Source organism: Cygnus olor, chromosome 14 (assembly GCF_009769625.2).
Source record: "Cygnus olor isolate bCygOlo1 chromosome 14, bCygOlo1.pri.v2, whole genome shotgun sequence".
NCBI classification, from domain to species: Eukaryota; Metazoa; Chordata; class Aves; order Anseriformes; family Anatidae; genus Cygnus; species Cygnus olor.
The window spans coordinates 15,202,555-15,224,958 of NC_049182.1; the positions used below are offsets into that span (position 1 = coordinate 15,202,555).

Below are 22,404 nucleotides of genomic sequence, written 5' to 3' on the forward strand. Positions count from 1 at the left end.
ACTATGATGAGAGATGAAATTTTGGATTACTTCAGAGACTAAAATCAAGAAGCAAATTGACAGTTGAGTAATAGAAACTTGCTAAAATATGGAAGTGTTTATTGAAGTTTTGCATCCTTGTGTATATAAGGATTTTGTATTTATATGTAAATATTAAGTAAGTGATTTGAATTTAAAATTGTTGCAAGACTTCAGCATCTGATTGCCTTTGGTTATTGGCTTTTTTATAAGAATTCCGATGTTTATGTTGCTGATGTCAAACTCGATTCTGACCTTGCATATTAAAGAATTATAAGCTCAGATGTGTCTAAGATGAGTGTGTATATTTGCTAAGGTATGTGAGTCCAGAAGACAGAAGTGCACAGTACTTAGGACAATGTATGTATAGCAACCGGAGTTAGTCCCAAAGTCATAACTTCATGAAGTCCAAGGACAAGGGTAGGCATTGGGAAGACAAATGTCCAGGCATTTTGGAAGTGTTGGGTGGCTCGGAAGAATAGTTGTCAACTGAAATTGAAGTGATGTAACAAGAGGAAGTCTATCTAGCACTTCTGGTGCTGTTGGAAGCCACATAATGGCACGCTCCAGAGAGTTTTGGAGACTTGAAAACATTTAAATATCTGGTTAAGTTCATCAGATTGTCTTGAGAGAAGAATGAAAGATGAAGCAATTCAGAGGAATTCCTGCTATGAAGAGGGATTTGCTCCAGTTGCTCCAAATGTCCCTGTTTGTAATAAGTGTGTACATTGTGTAACTTATTCTTCATCATCTACAAAATATGTATTGAATTAAATTGTTATTAGAACATAGCAGGACATGTTTATGAGTAAGGCTCCCTTTAATAGTTCAGTCTGAACTCACTTTCAGTAAGTGAAGTCTTGTACAATTCTAGTCCAATTCATATTTCTACTCCCACTGAAGTAATTGCTTCCATATCTGTTTTCTTAAAGCTGCCACTACACCTGCATTGTCTTTAGCATACTTTATGCTAAAAAGAAAAATAGTTTGACATCAGAGACTTAATATCAGAAGCTCCAGGCTCTTTTCATTTTAATGGGTGCCGTCAACTGATCTGATGCCAGACCAGAAGAGATCTATCTTCCATAATGGTGTTTTCTTAGATTTGTTTGGAACAATATTATATGAATGTGAAATGACAAAGAGTTGCAGCTGGGCTGGTATATGCATGGGGCAAGATCGAGATTTTGAGTAAGATCTAAGATCCACTTGGCCCCACAGAATATGCAAAATTCAGGAATTTTGCACAATAAGCATTTAATTTAGAATGAATGTATTTGCAGATAGGTACTTGTTTAAGCTAAATATAAATCAAATTTGCCTCTGCATTATAATTTTTTCCATGTCTTTGATCCAAACAATTTCTTTTCAAAGCTGGTTGTGTGTTTGCTTCCAATAATTCCTATGAACCATGATGTATTTGAAAGTCAACCAAGATTAGATGTTAAGGTTTAGCTTTTTGTAGTTGAAACCCACTAGTGGTCTCATAATCAGCTGGCAAACTTTTATTAAAGGAAATATAAAATATTAAGTTGCCCACAAATACCAGCTGTAAACCACTGAAGTCTGCAATAGTTCAATAACTTCACAGTAACAAAGTTTAATTGGCTAATAGGGTAACTTGTGGCAATGGGCTTTTTTTTGCTGCAGCAGCAGCAGCAGTGCTAGACCTACTCTGAACAGGAGGAGGAAGTGTTACATAGTAGTACATCAGGGTTTTAGTCTTTTTTCCCTCAAATGGCAGACAAGCCTCGAGGGAGAGCTTGCTGGAACAGGTAAATGCTCAGATGGCAAATACTGCTTTTTAAAGCAGAGGAGGCAGGTATCAATAAAATCCAAATTGGCTTTAGGAAAGTGAACTTCATGAAGAAGCATTCTGTTAAAATTAGAAAATTGTCCAAGTAACTTTACTTACAGAAATGGATACTTTATCTTAGGTGCTGATGTTCAGAAGGCTTTAATAGAATGCTTGATTTTATGTGTATGGCTGTGTCAGTCTGCAGGAGTGGAGTAAACAGCAATCTCAATATGTATATTGATCAAAGAATGTTTAAAAAAGTCTTTCTCAGCATAGAGGGGTGCAGAACTCACCGGGAGGAGCGTGCTGAGTAGCAGGAGTGCTCTCGGGGCTGAAAAAAGAGAGGGATGGAGCTCTTGTGGGGTATCGGGCTCAGACTTGAAGGGGAAAAAACTGCTTTGTATGTGTGACAGGAATGACGCTCTGCGTACAGGTGTTCAGGCTGAGTAAATGTGCTGTGCTGAGATTTAAGGCTTACCAAAATAGGCAAAAAGATGGGTCTCTGACCCTGTTGATGTGTGTACCTCTGAGCTGCCAATTGGAGAATTCTGAGCAGCTGCATGCTGTGTTTTGGTAGAATGTTTCTGAGACACAGGCAAGGGAAAACTTCTGAGGGAATGGCATAAAAAGCAGAGGGGAAACAACACGCAAATAAACCACGAAGCTATTTATGTGTTGCTTACTCCAGAATTAATTCCTCCCAGTAATTTTTGCTGTCAGGTCACCCTGGTGCACCGGTGAGTAGTTAATGATGCACCAGGGTAGAGGAATTGAACTGAGAGTCCAGAGGAAATCAAGCTGGAAAATCTGAAAAATGTAGGCAGTGACTGAAAGGTATTACCTGTGAAAAGAGTGATTCAGTGGTTCTTACATACAGTGAAAGTGTCCTGTAGTTGTTTTGTGTTTTTTTTTTTTTTTTTTTCCCCATAACAGATATTTTCTTAAATATGATTGACCTAGGTCTGTCAAAGATAGTGTTTCTTTTATTTTTTTCTTGTAGTTAAAATACAGGGATTCTCCCCACACCCACATTGGTTTGCATCTGAGATTTAGGGAACACATGAGGAAAACAATTATGTATGTTTACAAATATGAGGCGTTATTTTCTCTGACAAGTGAATACAATTACTTCTGCTCATCTAAATATTTAAGTTTTTGATAAATGAAGGATAGTGTTCATATTAGAAGAAACTTTATTTTCATGGTTAGAAGGAGTTGGGAAACGTGGTAGGTATGCTAAGAAATCAGTTCCGTTTCTTCTCTGAATGTTGAAAATGTACCTTTCAATGAGCTTAAACTTCCAAATTTGTAACTGCCTTTTCTTTGAGATTCACAGTAGAAAAAAATGGCATTAGTTACCATGACAATTACCTTTCATTTAATGCCTTAGAGGAATATGCTTAATGTCAGCAGAAAAAAAAAAAATTGATTCAAGGTATATAATTTTAATTTTTTATCTTGAGCACTCACATATTTCTTATTAGTATTGCATCTATCCTGCTAATAGGGTCTGATGTGAGGTGAAAGAGGACTGGCTTAGGTAGCAGCCATGTTGGAGGGCTTGTATGGAATTGTATGTGTGCTGGAAAATTACTGGACGTTGTGCCAGGCAGGAGGCAGGAAAACTTTTTTTTTTTTTTTCTCCCTGTAGGAGGGTATATGAAAGATTGCAAATCATTTAGCTCTCCTCAACACTTTGAGAGCTTTAATATTCTGTTTGTAGTATTTCTTGTCAGGCACTTAAAAGCCATCCAAGGACAGCCATCTAGGCAGCATCTTTCAGAATACAAAGGTGACAGTTGAGGCATTCCTGGGAGTTCTGAGTTCTGCCCCTTCCTTGGACTCTTTTTTGTACCTACGGAACTATTAACTTGAAACAGTACTTAGGAACATCTACCTATCTTTCAGAAATTATTTCATGGTCAAGGTTTGAGATGATTGCGAAATGTACTTAAAAATAGTACTGTTACCTTCCCTTGTCTTGTTGAATCTTATTAGAAATTGAAAAGAAGTTATATGTAAGAAATTTAAAAATTCGAGAAGAAATAATGCACATTAATGCAGGAACTATGGTAAAATTGAATTTCTTAAGACAAGTCTCTACTTCCTGTTGTGAATTTGTGATGTCATTCTCTTTTAGCAAATCAACATCTAGTCTCATGACTAGTTTTTCATCTTAGACTATTTTCATCCAGTGGCACTAGACAAGAAAATTTGTTGGAATGTTATTGTTTACCATCTCATGGTCTTTAGAAAGCTACTCAGTGCTTTATTGGCCTGAGAAGTGTTAACCCAAAGGCTTGCTTTTTTAAATATATCTAGCAGTTTTTTACTAGGCGTAAAATGTGACTCAGAAGAAGAAAAAAAATACTCCAGTATTAAAAAAAAAATACTTTTTAAGAACGATTCTTTTATCTAGGAAAATCTGACAATATATTTGTGGTGTTATGCTGGAGAAGTATACCTGTTTTAGTTGTAAGTTTGCTGAATATCGCTTATTTTAAAATAAGTGTGGTTGAATGTGAGGAAAAAAGGCTAGCTGTTTGTCTGGTGGTTATCACTAGGTTGAGTAAATCAATCTGTACAGGGAAAAAAAAAAGGCAAAACAACTGAACGGTTTTTTTGTTTGTTTGTTTTTTGGGGGGGGGGGGGGATGGAGTAGGTTCCTGGTCAAGGCAAATCCAAGAGTCAAGACAACGCAGGACCTCTATAGTGCACCAATATGGGCAGGTGCTATTTTGAAGAAAAAGAAGACACCTAACCAGACCTCTGAAATGACAGGAAGACTTTATATTGGGAAATGAGGAGTTAGACTCAGTTCTTATGACTGTCAAAAAAAATGGCTGCTAGTGTAGTGAGACTTAGCCTTAAGCACAGAACTAATCTTGCAAGAAGGATTGATTTATGAATTCCTTTATCTTCACTTTGATTCAATTTTGACTTAAATAGAATTTGTCTCATAAGCAAACGCTATTTTATTTGGATGTCTAGTCTATCAAGATACAAGTTTAAATGTGAAATTCTTTTGTATTTTTGGTGCGCTCACTCCAAAGAAAAGTGGACAGCTCAAGATCTGCTTACAATGGTTTTTCCTGTTGTGGAAAAAATACCGGTTACTTATTAATTTGGAATCTAGAGCATAAATTAGCACAAATTGAAACAGTACAGGAGGTAATACTTGGGTATGTGACTACATGAGGAAAATGTGTTGTCGCATAGCATGTGTGCTATAAAATTGAAAGTTCAAGTAAAGACAGAAGACACAAATTGGCAAGTTCTGATTAACATAGGAAACAGGTCAGTGTGATTAACACTTTTTCAAACAGTGATAACACTTCACTGGTTATCTTCTGATAACCAGCATTCCCCAAAAAAATGGGGTGAAGAGCTGCATAAATAGGATGCTGCATTTGGCAGGGAGCTGTTCTAAAACTTGACAAATCTTCCAGTCATTTGGGTGACACCATGCCTCCACTAACCAAAGCTGGTAGTTCTGTGCTCAGGCTCTACAGCAGCTTCTGAAGCAGGCTAGACTCAAGCGGGCTTAGTACAACTCCAGAGCCCAATTTTAATTTTTGGGGCAGAGTACTGCATTTCAGCTGTGTTGTACAGATTGGGTCTTGAATGTACTTTAGCCTCTTAAAAGATTGTAGTCTTGAGGAATAAGTAGATGATGAGCAGATCATATACTTATAATGGAAACATGAGTTTGTACAATTTGAACAGCTGATAGATGGTGCACTGATGGAGATAATTTCTCCTAACAGAATTTTGGATGTTGGTTATAGTGCCTGAATGCTGTGTTTGTTTTTTTCCCCCTCCAGTGATCTAGAAAAAAATAATATCACAAGAATCACAAAGATGGACTTCGCAGGGCTGAAGAATCTCCGTGTCTTGTGAGTATAAGAGAAAACTTATCTTTCTTGAAAAGACTATTTTGGGTTGTTAGTACTAAGGATGATCATATGTTAGTAATTTCTGTACATTATTCAGTTAGTGGTATTTTAAACCAGGCAACTGGAACAGTTTGTGATGTGAAAAAAATTTTAGTTCCATGTTGAAGTCCAAATGCCATTTCAGAGCTGTTTAATTGTGTTTCTTACTAGCTTTTAATAAGCACTGTGAGGTGGACTAAAATTCTTACCACAGTCCACTTATGTATGAATAAATTATATTGGAACACTAGCAAGTAGGACTTGCAGATTTTGTCGACTTTAATGGTGCTTTTGCAGAAGATCAAGTATAAAATATTTGATAGCTGTAAAAGTTGTACACGAGGAAACTTATGAATTCTTTTAGTCCAGTATGAAGTAACAAATGCAAAAAATTTAGGTAGTCCTGTCTGTTGTTCTAGAATTATCAGTCAAGAGCTCAACTGTGCTTCTAAATAGGCCTTGAAAATCAAAAGGGGAAAACATCAATCTACATATTGCCCCTTACCTAGTAGTGACTGCATTCTGTGCACTTGTTATCTAGTTCACTGGAAGTATTTTACTAAACTGTTGCAAATTCCAAATTGTAGTAATCAAGGCAAAAACCTAATCTTGAGTTGGTCCCAGCACTGTTAGAGACAGGTTGGTTTTATTGTTCTATTGACCCCTTTACTGAAACAGCTATCAGAAGATCAAGACACAAATCTGCCTGCACTCCCTGAAAATTTCTCTTTGTTTCTTGAGATTTGCCTTCTGCAGCTAGTATTTTCCTTTAAGTATCTTCTTGTAAAATAAGTCCTTAAAACTGTAATGATGAACTGTTACATTAATTTAGTGAAAATTCAATTAATAAATTAACTGAATCCTGCCAAGGAGAAGACAAGTCTTTTCTGCTGCTACCTAAGCACTTTTGAACCAAGAAAACATTTCTAACCTTCTATTCTAATCTTCTGGTCTTGCATCTTTTCTAATCTTCTATTGGAAGATTCTTCTTTCCTATAGCATTTCCCTCACCTCTATCAGTGGAGTCATTTAGATTTCTTTGGCTCCAATCCCAGCTGCCAATACCATTTTAGAAGTCTGTATTATAATTCTGTTTACAAGTACTATACTATCATTAATGTCAGTACAGTAGTTGGTTTGGTAGTGTTTTTTCTACTGTCTATAGTGTCAGACATTACCTAATGTCACTGCAGTCACTTACCCTAGATGTCCTTAACAATAAGCGAACTATGCAACTGCAGTTATTTGATTTTTTTTTGCTCTGTGCTCATTTCAGATTTATGTAGCATGTTCAACCATTATGAATGGTGTCTGGTGTTTGCCACACAAGTCATTAGGAATAAAAGCAGAACGTATCTATTAGAAAATCTGTAATTTATATTGTTTTTGTCTTGTGATATATTAAGACTACCTGAAACCTAAGATATGCCATTTCAGCATTTGCTTACATAAATATTTTTGATCATTGTCAATGTATTTTCCTTTTCCATGTTCCTGTTGTATCTGGAAAGGTTTTTTGTTTGTTTGTTTGTTTGTTTTTCTTGCAGTTTGTGCAGCTTAACATCTGGTCTCCATAAGTCCTTCAGATTTTTAATCATTTTTCTGAACTTTCTGTATGGTCCCCTAGTAACTCTGGCTATTCTACGTTACTCACCCTCTCCTTTTTCCCCTCCATATTTTCCCCCCATGTGTGATGGGGGTGTAGTGGAAGGAGCAGAAATGTGTAACCTGTACCAGAGCTCCAAAACAGGTGATCTGGTCTTGTCTTCAGACATCACAGTGAGGAGAACTATTTGTATGATGAATGAACTAGAAGCTGGCAGAGTGGTCCAACAGAACAAAGCTTCCCATCTCAAACTGAGAACATAAATGCAAAGTACTCCATTGCATACCTTATTCTTTCATACCTTATAACTGCATATTTTTCCCCCTCTTACTTTGAGGAACACAGTTTGTTTGCATGTTTTTTTACTTTTATTTTTGGGTTTTCGTAGTTGTAGATTCTTGCTGTCTGTCCTCACAACTGCAACCCAGTTGAATGACTCTGAGAATCCTCATAGGATTGGATGCAGAGGAGTGGCTGCTGGAGAGGAGTGCTTTTTCACTAGTCATCGCTTAAACCAGACTTATTGTATATTAAGTTATTCATGTGTTTTTAGCTAAAACTACCTAAAATATTCAGAAGGCTAAGAGATTTAGTCTATTCTGTTATCTGAGTGCTCTCACAGAAGCAGAGAATGGGTGTGTGCTGGAAGGCAGCACTGAGAGAGAAAAAAGATGGCTTAAATGGAAATATTGGTGTATCTGCTCCCTTTTACCTATAAAGAGCGCTTCTGCTGTGTGAATGAGTAGTCATTTCCTCCACAGTGTAAATCAAAGAGAAGTCAGTCGCCATTGTTTATTACTTATCCTTGCCTCAGCCTTAGATGGTGAAGAAAAGCAGAGTCCCACACAGTGGAAGCCTGGGAGCTTTCCCTTACATTATTACACCTGTTGTACAGTGGGACTGTATACAGCTGTCACACATAGCTGGTGAGGCTGAACTGCTTTGGTATGTTTACAAGTGGTTTACTCTAAAGCAGGCCTGAAGTCTTGGCAGAACATAAAGACTGGACAAAAAATGTTTACGTTGATTTTTCTGCTATTGACTGTAGGGAGTCAGCCATTTCTCCTCAATTACAAAAGCCAAGAGTAAGGGACTGAGGATGTAACAATCAGTCCCTAAACCAACATCTTTCTGAGCATTATGGTTACAAAAGTTTTTGAACAAAATGGTTATCAAATCTGGGAGTCAGGAGGCAATTTTTAATCAGCTTGCTGTTAGTGATCAAGAGAGAGTGCTTTTTGGTCTAGAATTTTCATAATCTCTAATTAAAAGTTTTACTATTGCATCTGTGAAAACCACTTTTATAACATGTGTGAAGTGGGGAAACTTTTACTCTCTTGTCTTAAAATTTACTTGTGTTTCTGGAATTGCAGACACTTGGAAGAAAATCAGATCAGTGTGATAGAACGTGGAGCATTTCAAGATTTAAAACAACTTGAGCGACTGTAAGTAATACTTAAACAAAAATGCCATGTTTTTCTACTTTGCTTTAAATGATTATTATATTTCATGATTAAAAACTGAACTTGCTTAAAAAAAAAGGCAAAAGAAAAAAAGGGGGGGGTACTTACCTGAATTTGAATATGCTCTTAAACACAGTTGGCTTTATACTGAATCATAGCTCATGCTTGAAATAAAATGTGCAACTGCTCACCAAGAAAATAGAACCATCATTGATACTAGAATCTTAACAACACTATTAAAAGAACATTATTTGGGCAACTTTTATAACTGATATATAGATGAAGAAGAAAAGTTTGTTTATAATAATTATTATTTGTACAGTTAATTAAAATATAAAAATCATCACTAATGAAAGTTACAATTGTCCTCAAGGTTTAAGAACCAGAGTATTTCTAGAATTGCCTTTGAACTTAATTTTTTTATTATCTTGATTTCATTTCAAGTTGCACAATGCCACTGATACCAGTAGGTTCCAGGGTATCACGCTAGACTGAGAAAATTAGACTGTTGATTTCTTCTACTTTTGATAGCAATCAAAAGTAAACACTAGTGAATATAAAAGCTCTCTTAATGCAAAATCCAACTCATAGAAAACTACTAGCCTTGTAAGAGTGCAATCACTAATATCAGTAAGTGCAAAAGTAATGCTATATCAAATTGCTACTCTTTGTTGGAGTGTACTGTTCAGCATTGTCATGAAGCTAGGTTAATTTTGTCAGCTTATGGTGAGAGCTGAACAATGTTTTCGTAATGCTGAAATACTTTGGGGAATTATTCTTTGTTAGATGTAGGTGACTAGAAAGAAATCACATGCTGGTTTGGAATGCTTTTTTGTTAAAACAGAGAAGCAGATTTGGTTTTATGCTTGATTATCTGCAAAGCATTTATTGTAGAACTTGGCATTTTTTAACTTTTCTTTTTTTTTCTGAAGTAGCTTTTAAGAGTGAAGTTCCCATTAACAATTGTGCAAGACAACTTTGGAGTATGGTGCATATGTTGTACTAAAACTGTTTCAGATGATCTCAAGATTAGACTTGCATTTAAGTTGTTGATCAACTAGTGTTCTGATCTTTTAAAATGGATTTATTCAGGATTTTTTTTCTTGAATTAAAAAGCCCACTTTATACAAATAAGGGGGCTGAGTTTTAAATTCTGATTATAAGCTACTCATCCAGTTTCTGATACCTACATTCCATTTAGAAAGCACTTTCAAGTCAAGAGTTATGCCATGGGTGATTTATTTCACAATTCTTGGGAACAATAAAACAAAACCCACGTCATAGTTTTCCCAAATTAAGCATTTCCTGATGCTGTAGAAAACATTTTTTTTCAGATTATAGCTCATCTTAGATAAAGATAGATTTAGTTAAACTAAAAAATGTGTTTTGAAAAAAATCTGGGAGACTGACTAGCTATCTGTAACCAGAAATGATGAATACTCAAGACTTCTTTTAATGTGTTGCTTTTCTGTTGAGCCTTCTCTGTTAGCAAATGAGCATAATGTATCTTGTGAAACCAGAAGTTAGGAAATATGATACCTTTAACAGCATCTGCTCAAGTATGTGATGTTTGAAAGTCTCTCTCTTTTTTTTTCTTTTTTTCCTGTGCAAACTCTTAACTTGGCCAGTTAAACATACTGCATCTCTGCTTCTCTTTTTGGATTGCCTGTCATTAAAATATTTCCTAAATGAATGTAGTATGAAAGGGAGGGCTGGAAACATACAACTTTTTGGTATTTTAGCTTAAATCATTTTTAGGACATAACTATAAATCTGTGTGGTTTTTTTTGTTGTTTATTTTTTTGCTATGAGTCAGTAGGCTTTGGAGAATGAACTGTGGAAAGTTTGGCATAACTTATAACAGCTAAATTGCAACATTTTAGGTAACATTAAAGCTATTTTATTAAGTATTGTCAAACATTGCAAAACATTAATGAAGAAAGTATGATGGTTGAATAAAAAAACTGGCTTTTTTCCATTTAATTTCTTTCAAATAACAAATAAAAATTGCATATATTGCTTCGATTTTGGAATAACATTCGTTTTTGATCTGTTGAAGTGGATGCAAAAGTAATCACTAACTTTTTTTAAAAAAAAACAAAGCAGCTGTATTGGGCCAGACTTTAAAAAACAGTGGAAGTATATTGTTCTTCCACTCCCACACAGTAATCCTTCAAAGGGCATGGACCATAACCTTAGGTAAATACTATTTTAGCTTACTATAGTCTCACTTGTGTGGACATCAAAACAAACTCATCGTATTATCTAAGTGAATTAGCAGAATTTTCATTGTGAAATGTTTTTTTTCGTACTGTCCTGCATAACAGTAAGTAAATTTTGTATAAAATGTCTCTACAGCTGTTTGCTATTGCTCCCAAAAACACCATAATGATGGCTCTCCAGTTACTGGGATTTTACTGTTTACAACTGTTTTTTAAATTATTTTTTATTTTTGTTTCTTTACGGGACATTAATGCTTACAATACCAATGGAGCATCTTAAAGACATTATTTAAATAGAGGTCAAGGTATTGTCAAAAGCTTAATAAAGTCTGTCAATATCAGTTGAAGGAAGCACATAATGCAGGGTATGACAAAAGGCCAGAAAATATGAAGTTGAGAAATGAAGTGATGGGTGGAAGGTGTGCCACTTCATTCTTTGACATATTTTTTCTTAGCTTTACTAGATAAAGCTGAGTAATACATGGGATTTTAACCATTGCCTCTCTTATAAAAATTGTTGTTTTTTTTTTTTTCTTTTTGTGTGTGTGTGTAAGTTGTTCTGTTGAGTCCTAAAATTCAGAGTTCTTGAGAATATCCAATGGTACTCAATTCAGTGGGAAACCAGGAATGCTTTATTCAAAGAAGTTTCTATGATTTTACTCGAAAATCCACAGATGAGCAGTGAAGTAGCTGACCATAAAAAGTTGATCAGTCGAGATGCAATATTAATGTTTAATTGGTCCATACAGCTTACTACTTTCTACTTGTTGTGCTGTTGTCAAATGTCAAGCCGTTCTTGTGCAATGTAATGCCGATGCAGAGAAACTCTAAAGCTTGTAGAGCCTATGTGCCAATGTAAGCTTGTATGTATGAGGTGCTAGAATGATTTCAGGACGCCTCCTCCCAGGCTTGTTAGTTGCTTTTCTAGCTATCAGCTTTTCTTTGGCTCCAAAGTGCTACTTTACGAGAAATATTACTAACTAATGTTGACTGATATACTTTGCATATGTTCAATAAGCATTTAAATGATGGAGATAAGTTGTTCAAAATTGGAAGTGCCATCTGTAAATCTTGAGTGTGCCCTCCTTGCCAGTAGACAGTTTTAGAGCAACACCTGTGTCTGTTGTTGTAGGGAAGGTTTCAGAAATTAATCCTTTTTTCTAGTTCCATTCTGCATTTTTGTCCTAAAAGTTAACTGTTAAAGTTCCGACTTGGATTTTTCTTTCTGTTTTTGTGTTCTGTGGTTTGAAGTTGTGAGCTGTGTCTATACACACACGGAGAGTGCATTTACACAAATTTATACTGAATTTTGACATTTCAGCTATATGCTTTGCTGTTAACATGATGTAGGATTTCAAGATAAAATTATTACAAAATTTCGTATAGAAAGAGGATCAAGAGTAAAGATGCATACTAGTGGACCAAAAAGATGAACTGAAATTTCTTCCAGAGCCAGATGTCACACATTTATGTGAAAAATGAGGCAGGATATAAGACACCAGCTGATTCTGACTTTTCCACGGCCTACTGCCAGAAATTGTCATGTAGCTGTATTATCTTCAAAAGGCCGGACTTTGGCTGGTGGCTGGTTCTTTCTACTCAAATTAGCGTCTTTAGCTAGCATAAAGGCTTTCAACATCTGAAAACACTCAAAATGTGTTTTTGTTGTTTAAAGAAGGGCGGGGGGTGTGGGGGGGAGAGAATGTATGAGCATGGCCAAATCAAATATCTTTTCAAAGTTGGGAAAAATAATTAGCTTTTTTTTTTTTTTTTCTTAAATCCAAAAGTTTAACCCTAGCATATACATGTATGGTTTTGGTTTTCTATGTGTTAAGACAGAGGTCCAAATGGAAATTGGCAGACCTTTAACTGTAGAGATGCTACTGTGCATGGATCTTTGTAAGCTGCTTCCTAAATGCTTGATTAAGGTATTAAAGTATATTTATTTGGCATAGTGTACTGTAAAATCTGTATTAGTGACCAAAGATGCTAAGGAGAAGAAATTATGAGATGCTTCACAATCCGGATTTCATAAATTGAGATTGAACAGGCTTTAAATAAATCATGTAATACAAAAAGCATCTTCAATAATTAACAGGCTAAGTGGAAGGATTGCTAAGTGCTTCAGAGTAGTGGGCAAAACAATAAAAGCAGTTCTCTGCTATTGTAAACAAAAGCTTATTGCGAATCTTTGGCAGCATGGACAAATCCATAGTGTTTATACAGGGTTTGCAGTGTGTGCAGTTTAGAGGTATTTCTGGAACTGCATGCGTTACACTTATTTCGTTTATGAAGCAATATGGATTTGCAAATATGGAAGACAGTTTGAATGTAACCTTTCAGAATGAAGCTTTGTTGTTTAATGTCTCCATTTCCATATGACATTATGGATAATATCTAGTTTGAGATCAGTGATCATAAAATGCTCATTTGGAAATGCAGGAGAATAAAGACACTCAAATAAACTTAGCTCTGCAGTCTGGTATTTCAACCATTTTATTGCTTGCATACTTCCCTCTTCCTTCTCAAACTGCCATGCCTCAGTTAGGGTAGTACCTGGCTCGCTAGCAAACTCCTCAGGAGCTTGTGGCACTTCAGGAGCGAGCCCTTCTGTCTGTATCCTGCTCCCAGGACAGCCCTTTACTCTGGGCCTTTCCCCTCAGAGGAGGATGTGAATGGTAAATTGTAGAGTAGAGCCATCTGGAACTTACGGTCTTTGTATTTGGGAGGGATGGATTTTGTTCTTGTCATGTATGTGTAATGCCCAAGATGGTAGTTTCCTCCTGTTTTGTGAGGGAGTATGTGCAGCAAATGTCAAAACCTGAGCTAATCTGTCACACTGGGCAGAACTACTGCTGCAACAATGCATCATCAGTTGGGTGAAATGAAACTATATTGTCTAATCCCAGGTCACAGGCTGTGTGTCAGTGAAGTAATCTTTAGTAAATGGCAGAAATCAATTTCTGAGACCAGTTGCAAGCTTAACCACTGCTTGATGGAGCCAGCAAAGAATACAAAAAATGAAATTCAGTTTCTGGTATATTCAAACATGTTCCTGTTCTCCTGATTTGAAGAATATCTAGTACTTAAGTTTTGTGTTGCCTGCATTTGTGAGTTAGTAACGTGTATCTCCTTGGCTGCATTGGCTCCTGACTGCAAGTTCAAGAAACAGTTTTTGATGTTTGATCATGATTTGGTCCATGAGTTTTGAAAAAAATTATTCTGGTTTGGGAAAAAAAAAATAATCTTGTAACTGACATCTGAAAAGGCAGTCACTTTTACCTCATGTTTTCAAGAGAAGTCTGTTACTGTCTTTTAAAGGAGTATCATTGTGACAGTTGACACTGCGAGTAGTCCAAAGTGATTAGATAGAATGCTTCGGGTGCCAGTATCTGAGAGGACGTTGTTGGTCATATTCTTGGATTCCCTTGGCACAGCCATGGAGGCTGCATGCAAGTTCATCAGTGACATGCTATCTCCTCGCATGGCACCATGAAGTTCTTTGAGCAACTGCAGGTGAGGTGCCTTGGTTTTCTTTTCTGGGCTTGGATTACTACAGGTTTTACTTGTCTTTGTCATTATCTCTCTCTCATAATTCCACCATGCTTATTGCACCACGTGGTGCTGGTCTGTATGCTACAATCTCCTACCTTGTGCCATCTTTTCTTGTAGTGTAAAAAGAGTGATTTGCTTTTCCTCACTGAGTGTGAATTACAGTTCCTCACAGCTGTTCTGCATCTTTTGTGTGTAGCTAAATCATATTCGATCTTCAGCAATACTTTTCCTTTCTTCTAAGGGGAAAGAGTTGTTTCTGTGTGCTTGTGGGGTGAGTAACACCCTCAGTTTAAACTAGGGATGATTATGACTCATTCTTGGAGCTAATGGTCACTTCTCTAAATGTAATATTGGAGCCTCCATGGAATCTTTCTATATCTACTGGTAGATTTCATCAGTTCCCTAAACCACAGGTATTATTTCCAGCCAGACAAAACTTTCTGGAACTGGCTTGACTAATTTGACTGGCTGAACTAGGAGCCAAGTCCTCAAGACTTGTCCTGTCCCTCTTAAACTTTTATCAGTTTGCCACTCATACTGTTTACAGTGCAGGTTGTTTTTACCAATACTTTCAAGAGGAACTTGGTTAGCAGAGTTGCTGAGACCCAGACATGTATCTCCATCACATTTATATAGTCTTCCTGAAAACTGCTTCATGGGCAGTTTTAATCAAAGTGCCCACACTGAGAAATTGTAGAAGGACCTTATGAGGTTGACTGACTGTGCAATGATATAGTAGATGTAATTCAGGGTTGAAGAACAGGGAACTGGAGGGAAAAAAACATCCCAAAATGTTGAAGCTTGTGAAAGAATAAAATAGAAGTTCACAGATGGTCATCAGAAGGCTGGCTAGGTTTGTGCAACAGCGATCCATTGAGGTGTCCTAAATATGCAAAACCTTTATCAGCTAACTGTAGATGAAAAAAGATTGAAAGCTTGCAAAGCTGTTGGGGGATTAGTATAATAGACAACCTCTGTTTATACCTCTGCATGCTTCTACATATTACCACTGTTGGAAACAGGATACGGATCTGGATGGACTATGTCAGACTCAGCCAAGCTGTTCCATTACTGTGTGTTTTCTGATTTTCATCTATTGCAACAAACTGAACCGGTCGTCATCTTTTCCAAAATTTTATTTTGCTTCTACTGAACTAGCTGCCTACAACTGAGATATTAGGGATGTTCAGTTCTTTCAGTGGTGAGATTTGAGATAGTCCAGAAAGTTCCACTGTTTTTTCATGTCTAGCGCAGGGATATTTAACAGCTGCCCCTCATCCCCACCAATAAGTTCATATTGGATATCTGACTTTAAAGGAATGCCGTAAAGTCACCGGTAAGGAAATCCTGTTTCCTATAAGACTTGCTTAACAAAAACATGGGCAGAATTGGTAGTTTCCCTGAGAAATGTGTTAGTAGAAGATAAAAATAATAGGTATAAATTTTGTTCATAAAGTGACAGGAACTGACTTACACGATGCAAGTGGTGAAATACCTGTGTAGTTCATTCTTCACTTGACACATAGCATCACACAAGACAAAAACTTGGTAGTTATTGGTATATCTATGGAGTGTGTGAATAAATAAAAAAACAAAATAGGTAGATATTGGCAGCTGAAGTGTGATTCGTACACTTCAGTAAATATTTGCAGGGGGAAATATAAGTACTGTTTTTTTTTTTTTAATCAGATGACATCTTGGCTCATGTTGATAACATACCTTTATTAACTCTTGGGATGAAAGAAGGAAATTGATTACTTTTGTATTGCTTTTGATTCAGCTTTATGTGCTAGTCTTGGCTCAACAGGCAAAATAAATGTTCCCAAGATATAGCTCACATACTTCATTTATCTGTCAATACTGTATGCTGGGTACTCTGGAAGATTTCACTGCAATGTATTTTTTTTACAGTACTCAAGTGATAATTTAGAGAAATGCTAGTCATTTGTGTAAATGAAATACCAGATATGGTCAGGAAAGTTATTAATTTATTTATTTACATTATTGTTGTTTTTTAAAAGAACTTTCTCTTTGCTGTTCCCACAATTCAAATATACAGTCAATATTAAAATTATGGTGGGGGCAGGGGAATTTGCAACTGTTAGTCCAAAAGTTGTTCTTGTAGGAAAGGAATGTTATAAGATCTTCAGTACATACATTTCCATATACAGTCAAGTTTCTCACAACAGTTAAATGCTGCAGGAAATACTTAAGTATAGCCTATTTAATGCAGATACTCGGTTCATATAGTAATAACGTAACAAACTATTATTTATATTAAGTTTACAAGCACCTTATTTTGACTAGAGTAGAATGATACTCTCCAGAAATGATAAATAACTTTTGATTTGTAACCTGAATAGTAAATGCACATCCCAAAATTAAGAGTATGTAGAGCTTTTTGAAACATCTTAAAAATTTGGAAGTCCAAAACACAATTTCCTTTTATTTTATGATGACTTCTCATGATTTCCTTTTGAATTTTGATGACTTGATATTTAGCACAACTTCTAATTTTAGCCTTTCCTTGAGAATCTTCAGCTGTTAATCATGTTTTAAGTCCAGCTGTGCATGGTGTTGGTTATTATGGTCCTATTCCATTAAAGCTTTCTGATAACCAGTAGTTAGCCCCTCTAAATGCCAGTGCCATTCCTTGCAACTCTGAAAAGGTATCTGATCCTAAATGCAAGACAGGACAATGCATGTTCAAAAAAATTCATTTGTGTAGCAGCAATGGAGACATAAATTTGGCCAGTAGCTAAAGTTTCATAAAAACTCCTTGATTTTCTTCAGAAGATGTACCATAGAGATGAAGTATTGCTAAAACTTAGAAACTGAAGGAATCAAAGTAAATTTCCAAAAGGCAAAACAGAAGACGTTTTTGGGGTAAGCTAGTAAAATCCTAGATATACATAAGGTTCAAGGATAGAACTTGATATTACATAATTTTACAACATAGTGAGCACACTATACATGCACTTTTGTCATGTCTTTTTTTTCAGTGACACAATGTAAGCACAGATCTCTAGTATAGGAAGACTGTGCTGGGGAAAAAAACAAACCAACAAACAAACCACTAAGTATGAAGTAACCTGTAGAAGACAAACCTGGTAATTCTGAGATGTACCCAGTCTACATCTTGCTTATACAGAAGGTCAGCATCCTGCTCAGTGTCTTAGTACAGCTGGCAGCATTTGTATTTCAAAGTATTTAAGTAGTTTAAACCACATTCTGAAAAGGTCAGGTAATTTTAGAAATGTCACTGGGAAAGTATAAAAAAATGTAAGAAAGGTTTTAGCGTGAAAAAAACTTTGTCTGGGGCTTTTTTGGAGGCACGCTTGAAAAACCACAGTATTTCTTAGCCACGTAAAGTACTCTGACCCTGATGTTACCTCAGGGATAAGAGGCTTCTGTGATTTGGATCTTGATGCTTGTAATATTTTTCTAATTTTAAAGCATATAATTTATATTAGCTTTTCTTGAAATTAGTCAAGCGTAATTTCAACCAATGGTATTTGTAGTTGTCTGTACACGAACAGTGTTTGACATGCATACAGGTTATATGTTTGGAAGTAATTTAGATTTCTCATGGTCATTTGAGAGAAGTAAAAATTGCCCTGCCCTTTCCTACTACCCTATCAAAAAGATGACAAGATGTCACTTTGCCACAAGATCCTGTGATTGCTGTGCTTAAAGTTCTGGGACTGAAAAAGTAGTTGCAGATTAATTGAGGAAAGAAGCAAAAATCTTGGCAGAACTTGCTCCTATCTATCAATCAATGGTAGGTTTAGTAATGTGTGCTTCCTTGAACATCAGAAAAACATCTTTTTTGCTGTTGGTATCTTTTAAATAATATGGTAGGTTTCACTTTCCTACCCTGGGCTATTGGTGGGGACTATTCACTGAATAAAATACATTTCTTTGAACCGATAAATCTTATGAGAAACCACTTATTCTTTGAAGAAATGTAGATTTGCCTCCTTAGCAGTTTTATCTTTTAATTGGGTATATGCATTTGGGAAAATGATTGTGCCCAATAACTATCTACTGTAGGGTCTTAGAGGGCACTAATATCCTCAAATTTCAGTGTTGTATGTCTGTCTGTAGCACATAATTGCATAATTACATGCTACTCAGTCATTACTGGGCAGGCAAACTTTTTGTTGTTATTGCGGATGTGAGACTGACCTTTTTTTTTTTCTTTTGTAAACATTAAAAAATATATATCTATTTAAGAAAAAAAAAAAAAGAAAGATGCCTCTTCTCTGAAGGAAGCTATTAGCAGCTCTGTCAACAGATCTGCACAGGAGGAATCCAAACATAGGAAAAGTGCAAGAGAGGCAAAGGGCAGCTACCAAGAAAGCAGGATGCATGCTTCAGTGAATTGGGCTTGGTTTGAATTAGTACATCTGACCAGGGTTGCAAAACAAAGAGGTTTATTTTAATAATATGATAATAAATGAGCCTGGTTTCATTAAAAACATTTTCATAGTAGGTCACTGACCCATAAGAACTCATGGAAAAACAAATTTGGGTCTCATTTATGTATACAGGAGGTTCTGTAACCACAGAATTCTTAAGCTTCTGAAAGCAATGGTTAAAAATCAAATGGAATCATGACGTTTCCACTACAGTGTAACCAACATTTGGTTGGAATAGATGATTAGTGTTTAACATTACATCAGAGGTTTTAAACATTATTGTTTTCTGTGGCTTGTTTGTTTGATTTTAGCACTTTTTTAAAATTCTTGATGAAGATTTATGGAAGTATTTGCTTAAGGAAAACACTTAGGGATTTAGAAGTCATTTCTCCAGGGACTGTAGGAAATACTTCAGGGTTTGTGTTACTGTAGGGTAAGAACTGCTGCATCAGTGGTCTGTAATAATTTGGATGAACTTTGTTTAGCTTTAATAATTTTATCAGAAAGGTTTTACTTCTGTGAGCTTCCTCATATTTGAATGATTATACCGCTTGCAATCTTAGAAACTCCCTCAATGCTACAGGCTGAACTTCCTGCTGTCAAGCACAGTAGCCCTTAAATAATCCTGTTTGTGGGTGAAATGCTGCTGATGAATTCAAAGTACTTAACTTTCCCCCTTCCCCCCACTCACCATTGAAAAATATATGAATATGTAGGTCTTGCAGCCATTCTGTCATCAGTCTTGCTTTTCCTCTGGCACAACTCCAAGTTATCCATATTCACTAAGCTGGAGCTCACCTGAAGCTGCAGCATTCCGTATAGAACAGAACAAATTAGTATTGGTTATAGTTAACTATTGTTATCTTTTATGTTCATGTTATGTGTTCAGTTGTTTAGAGGCAATCTCTTGTCCAGATTTTCCTCTTTATCTATAGTTAGAGTATGAGGATCACATGGAGAAGAGAAAGTTCTAGGGTTCATGCAGATGTTCTGGATATTACGTATACATTTAATTTTTGTCTTTGATCATTGAGTGGGATAGATGTGATGCAATACATTAGGAATACAAGAGATAAATGCAAACTTCTCTAGGTAATGAGGCATGTCAGGAAAAACTGACCCCTTACATTTGATAACTTGCTGGGAAAATGAAAGTGGATCAGAGGTAATTATCAGAGAAAGGGGGTGTTCTCAGTTTTTAGATAAGAGCTTCGGTAACTATAGCAGATTTTTGTGGCTGGTTACCCCTTACGGCTTGGTAGTGCTGAAAATGTCCTTTGAATGAATTGTGATAAGTGATTCCCATAGGCTTGTGATAAAGCAGTCAAAAGCTGGTTTTTGGTTCTCAAATTTATGTCCAGTGTACAGTGTGTTCTTTGTTCCACTTAATTATTTCCTTGTCTTCATTCTGTTAGCTTTGGAAGAAGTATCCTTTGTTAAGCATCCAGTTTGATTTCAGGCAAAAGATGATTCTGTTTGTCTTCCTATTTTAATAGTACTGCTTGGCATATAGCCCCAGGGAGGAAGGAGCAACACATTGCCGCAGAAGCATTCTTTACTATATATGGAGAGGCGTGGTGAGCTGGGCTGGTATCGAGTTATTAAAACAGATCAATTAGGAACACTGTTCTATTTCTTCTGGTAAAAATTGCAACAGTAGTTCTACTTGCAAGTTTTGCTAATTATTCACAGCTATTTCTGACTTCTGGAAATGATTAGTTTGATTAATATAAACTTTTAGGACCTGTCAGCAGGGGCAACACAGCTTGGAGATGTTCATGTTAAAATTTACTTTTTGCTTTCTTCATAGAGTTTCAGCCCTGACCTGGAGAGATTACACTCTGATGTAAGAAATAGCTTCACCGTGTTTATCTTACTGGCTTCACAGAAATTGGTGGACTGTCTACAGTGGTGGATGTTTAGGGATATTTCAATAGATTCTTTAGGTTCTTTGGATGAAGTCCAATTATCTTCACGTAGGCTATGGAAGAATAATTAGGAAGTAACTACTTTTTTTTTTTTTCATTCAGTGTTAGAGTTTGGAAGACAAAAATTCAAACGTTCTGTGTGAATTCTCTTTTTTTTAAATTTGAAATAAGAGAGCATTGCTATTAAACTTAAAGCATAGCAGAAACTGAGAAACATCTTGCTTCAGAGTGTATTGATCAAGTTTTTTTTGATTTATTTGAATGATAATTAAAATGTGAATTGTTATATATTAAGGGCTGGGACAGGCAGATATAAACTACCAGCCTGAATGCATGTAGTTGGTTGCTTTTATAAATACATGGTAGTGAGTTAAGAGGTTGTGCATAAACTGTTGCCCTTTTTCTGGGTTTAGGGGATTTTCTTGCTGTTGACATTGTCATTAGTAAGTGTTCTTTATTACTTAAGATTCTCTATTCCTTACTTCAGTTCAGTTGGTACTAACACTTCTGTCCCTTTCTGTATGATGTAAATTGTTGACTGAAGTCCTTAATGCATATGTGAAAGGTGTTAGACCTTTTTTGTTTATTCATGTTGGCTTTGTGAAATGTTGAAATTTAAACCTGTTCCTACTTATTTTTGCCTGTGTTACTAGTTTGTTCCCAGTTAGGGGAAGTCTGTGTATAATGTTTACACAATAGCTCTATCCTCCATCTTGATAACAGATTTTTCCGTATAAAAAGATCCTGAAGAAAAAGAGTGATTCTTATACTGAGATCTGAAAACTGTTGTGTTGCTACCAGTTTGTATGCTGCTTCTTCATGCAAAGAGAAATGTAGTCTGCTTCTGATAGAGGGTAGATAATCTTTTCCAGTCTAATGAAAAGTTACTAGTAGAGGTTATTACTTCTGACAGCTTTGAAAATGTGAACCAGGACCACCCAGTCTGCTATGTTTGTAATAAGGGATCTCAGACTTGTAACTGTTGTAAACAGTTTTCTTTCAAAAAACCATTCCTTAGTGACATACAGTGCTATCTTTCACAGTTTTTGGAAAAGCTTCTGTACTAACATGTCATGTAAATAACATTCATTTATTTCACACCATAACCTTGTAAAATGGTTGCACTGGACTTCCTCATAGCAACCTTATTGAAATTGCGTTATATATCATCTTGCTTTATTTCCTAGTTTAGTAATATAACAAGATGCTGACAGAAAGTGAAGTTGACTTTTTTTTTTTTTTTCCTGTGGAAGCTGCATCTTTACTGTTTTCCCATATGAGAAGAACTGATAACAAAGCAAGGGAAGAAGTTACATTAATGACCACAGCATATTTCTTGATGATGATAGGTTTTTCTGATGAAACCATTGAATGAAATTGACTATGCTCTGACTTTACTGTTTCCTGAGTCAGTACTGCTTGAAAGAGAAAACTTAGTAACTCCTTAGAGTTCAATAA

General features: G+C 35.9%; 1 protein-coding gene across 6 annotated transcripts in view; it reads left to right on the forward strand.

The window, feature by feature from the left end:
- Nucleotides 1–22,404, forward strand: part of SLIT3 (slit guidance ligand 3) — a 513,498-nt gene that overhangs the window by 21,518 nt on the left and 469,576 nt on the right. For all 6 annotated transcript variants that reach the window (XM_040573726.1, XM_040573730.1, XM_040573725.1 and 3 more), the window contains 2 exons: nt 5,641–5,712; nt 8,731–8,802. In XM_040573726.1, coding sequence (XP_040429660.1) covers nt 5,641–5,712; nt 8,731–8,802 — 144 coding nt within the window. The remainder of the gene's footprint in view (nt 1–5,640; nt 5,713–8,730; nt 8,803–22,404) is intronic.